Source organism: Apaloderma vittatum, unplaced genomic scaffold, assembly GCF_000703405.1.
Source record: "Apaloderma vittatum isolate BGI_N311 unplaced genomic scaffold, ASM70340v1 scaffold36470, whole genome shotgun sequence".
NCBI classification, from domain to species: domain Eukaryota; kingdom Metazoa; phylum Chordata; class Aves; order Trogoniformes; family Trogonidae; genus Apaloderma; species Apaloderma vittatum.
Genome location: NW_009695667.1, coordinates 23,697 through 26,737, shown reverse-complemented (window position 1 = coordinate 26,737; position 3,041 = coordinate 23,697). Strand labels below are relative to the sequence as shown.

Here is a 3,041-nt window from a genome sequence, read left to right as displayed (position 1 = left end):
AACACTCCCCCTCCCTGTCACCACCACCGCCATCGTCCTCACGCACAAAAGCAGTGCAATTAGCTGACTTAAGAGAGCTGAGGCTTAGCCAGCTGCAAGCAGAAAATAATAATAAAATACCTTGGAGAGGAGGCAGGCGGTGGAGGAAGCAGCAGCAGTGGAAGAATACAAATAACTGCCCTCAGTTCCCACCCACCTCCTTCCGAAATCCCCATCACTGAGCAACGACTGCCGTGAGAAAGGCCAACCTAGATGCATCCCCACACTCCTCCACTGAGAAAGCCGCACACGTCTGCGTCTGGATCGAGGTGCTGGATGCTCTGAGCAGCACAGCTCAGTCGGGAGGAATGCTGAGCTGGGATACCGGCAGGATCTTCTTTGTTCCTCATTAGCCACAAGCGTCGGTGAGTACGGCATCGCCCGGGCTTCCATACCCCTGGGCAATTTAAAACCATCAGGCTCCAGCCTGGGATTCACCTCGATATCTTTCCTTTCTCTTCTGCCCTCCATGACGCCGTCAGGGTTAGCAGAAAGCAGATGACAGCGGCGGGGAGGAGGGAGGGAAGGTGGAGTCTCTTGGAGCCCCAAGCTATCTCCTACGCCTAGGGAAATCAAAAAATGGAGACATGTGTGACAGTGTCATGGGCATTGCCTGCAGCCGGGCGTGGAGGTGAGGACAGAATACGTAACGTGGGTGCTGGGAGACGCCGGGCAGGGAGAGAGCCCTGCAGCGCTCACAGCCGGCTCCGTGCTCCAATTCTCATCTCTGCCAGCGCCTGTAATAAAGACAGATGCTGGATTTACTCAGGCCTCTACGAAGATTCATTCCTTTAAAGCAGATACAGACAGACAGATTTACCTCCCTCCAGAGCACCACCAGCGACACCCTTTGTAAATACAAGCCTCCAAAGGAAGCAGAAAAGGCACTGGCTCTCAGGAGAAATAGGAACGGGTCAAACTGCACCAGGTGCTGATTTTCCTGACACCAGGGGACAGACAGAATAGCCCCGTCCACTTGGGAAATTCCTCTAGGTCCCTTAATCTAAAAGCAGTGTGTCACTGCCCAGTCAGCGCCTGGACGTGTTCACAGTTCAAAGGCTGAGCTCAGGAAGAACATTCAAAACTGTCCTGCAGCAGAGGGGTTAATGCACGTGCCCAACATAGGAGCTGATTTCACTTGAATTTGTTCCATAGAAGACAGGGCCTGACCTTGTCCCCTCAGGCTCGTGTGCCCCTAAGCTCAGCTGCAGCAGCATCGAGCTGAGAACAGCGTTACCTGCTCTCTCTGACCAGAGCTGCTCCTGCAAGGGCCGGTCCGGAGCCCTCAGCCAGGCTTGGTCAGGAGTTGCAGGTGCAGTTCCTGGGACATAAGTGCCAAGGTCTGATTTCTGCTGGCTGGCAGCACAGGAACCTTCTAGGGAAGGCAAACACAAATGGTGTTACGGGCCCCGCGTGCTGCTGGGGTGTGAGACTGAAAACAAGGAGGGGTTTGAACTTCTCCTGCTCGTGCCAGTGCAGGAAAAAGCCCAGACTGGGATAAGCACACCCGCCTTGCCTCCCTTTGAGGTGCTCCGGGTTTTTGGCATCTGCTTCGGTTTACTTACCGGGGAGCAAGGCAGAGATGGGAATTTTTCAGGGGTGTGGAAGGACATTCAACATCCCTGTGAAGGCCTCCTCGCCCTCCTCCATTTGTCCCTGGGTGCAGGGACACGGATGGGGACGGAGCGCAGAGCAGACAGCAGTAGTCAGGAATTTCTCTGTGAACCCAAAGCCATTAACTTCTGCTCAGCCCAGCGAAATGGGAACTGGCGCTGCTGCCAAACCACCCTGAAAGCAGCCTGGGAGGAGCATGCTCTTCTCTTTCCTTCCAGACACATTTCATTTCCCTCGGCAGAGGTGTTTCTGTTGAGATTAGTCTCGGAAGAAAGGTAGTAAGCAAAAAAACGAGTGGACATCAGCCCGGTGTTCAGGTTAATGGTTCCCTAGTTGTGATGCTCAGTGCCAACCTCTCTGCATTCCAGCCTGAGCCCTTCCTCGAGGGAACCACTGTGTAGCCAGCCCTCTCTGAGCACCATGGGAACCACAGAAGCCACTTTGCGGATGGAAAATGTGGACGTGAAGGAAGAGTGGCAAGATGAGGACTTCCCCAGGTTTGTTTCCTGCAGAAAAGCCGGAGAGAATCTCATTTATTATTGTAAGAAACCAGCAGGGCGCAGAGTATGCAGGTCCCTCCCGCCAGCCCCAGGGGCAGCAGGAGTCTGAACTCCAATGGGGCAATTCTGGCCAGAGAATAGAGCTTTTGCAGCAAGGCTGCTCTGAATGATTAACAATTTTGAGGAGGCTTCTGGCAACTCTCTGTGAGCACGCCAAGGAGAGGGTAACGAGCTGGGTGTGGAGGACAGGGAGATTAGCCGGGATGGACAGATGCAAACAGCGAGGGAGGGAGGGATGGAATGGAATGATGGATGGATGGATGGATGGATGGAATGCTGGATGGATGGATGGATGGATGGATGGAATGATGGATGGATGGACGGAATGATGGATGGATGGATGGATGGATGGATGGATGGAATTATGGATGGATGGATGGATGGATGGAATGATGGATGGATGGATGGATGGATGGATGGATGGATGGAATGATGGATGGATGGACGGAATGATGGATGAATGGATTCCTTCCCAGTCTGTGAATTAAACAGTGCCTCCCCAAACTGAGAAATGCAACTTTGCCAGGAATTTGCCTGCAAAAGTAAAGTCGTTGGGACGTAATGACCGCTGGCCACTATGTGCAGAATCTAAACAGCTGCAAACCTTGTAAGAAATGATGTGTGGGGGACAGAAGGTGCCAAAGTGGCAGCTGTCACCTTCACAAACACTTTAACTGCATAGAGTGCCAAGAAAAAAAAAAAATCCCCATAATCTCAGTGTGCGCGTAGCTCCCTGCAGCCACCCAAAGGGGGTACCCCCCCTCCTCCCCGCACCAGCGTTGCCCTGTGGGGCACACACAGCACAGCCAACCCCCAGTCTCGCTGCAG

At 53.4% G+C, this 3,041-nt stretch overlaps 1 protein-coding gene across 1 annotated transcript in view; it reads left to right on the top strand.

Moving 5' to 3' along the window:
- Nucleotides 1-2,073: 2,073 nt before the first annotated feature.
- ATCAY (ataxia, cerebellar, Cayman type) overlaps nucleotides 2,074-3,041 on the top strand; it is a gene marked incomplete at its 3' end in the record, with an annotated part of 10,338 nt that continues 9,370 nt past the window's right edge. Inside the window, exon 1 of the mRNA XM_009872093.1 lies at nucleotides 2,074-2,150. Coding sequence (XP_009870395.1) covers nucleotides 2,074-2,150 — 77 coding nt within the window. The remainder of the gene's footprint in view (nucleotides 2,151-3,041) is intronic.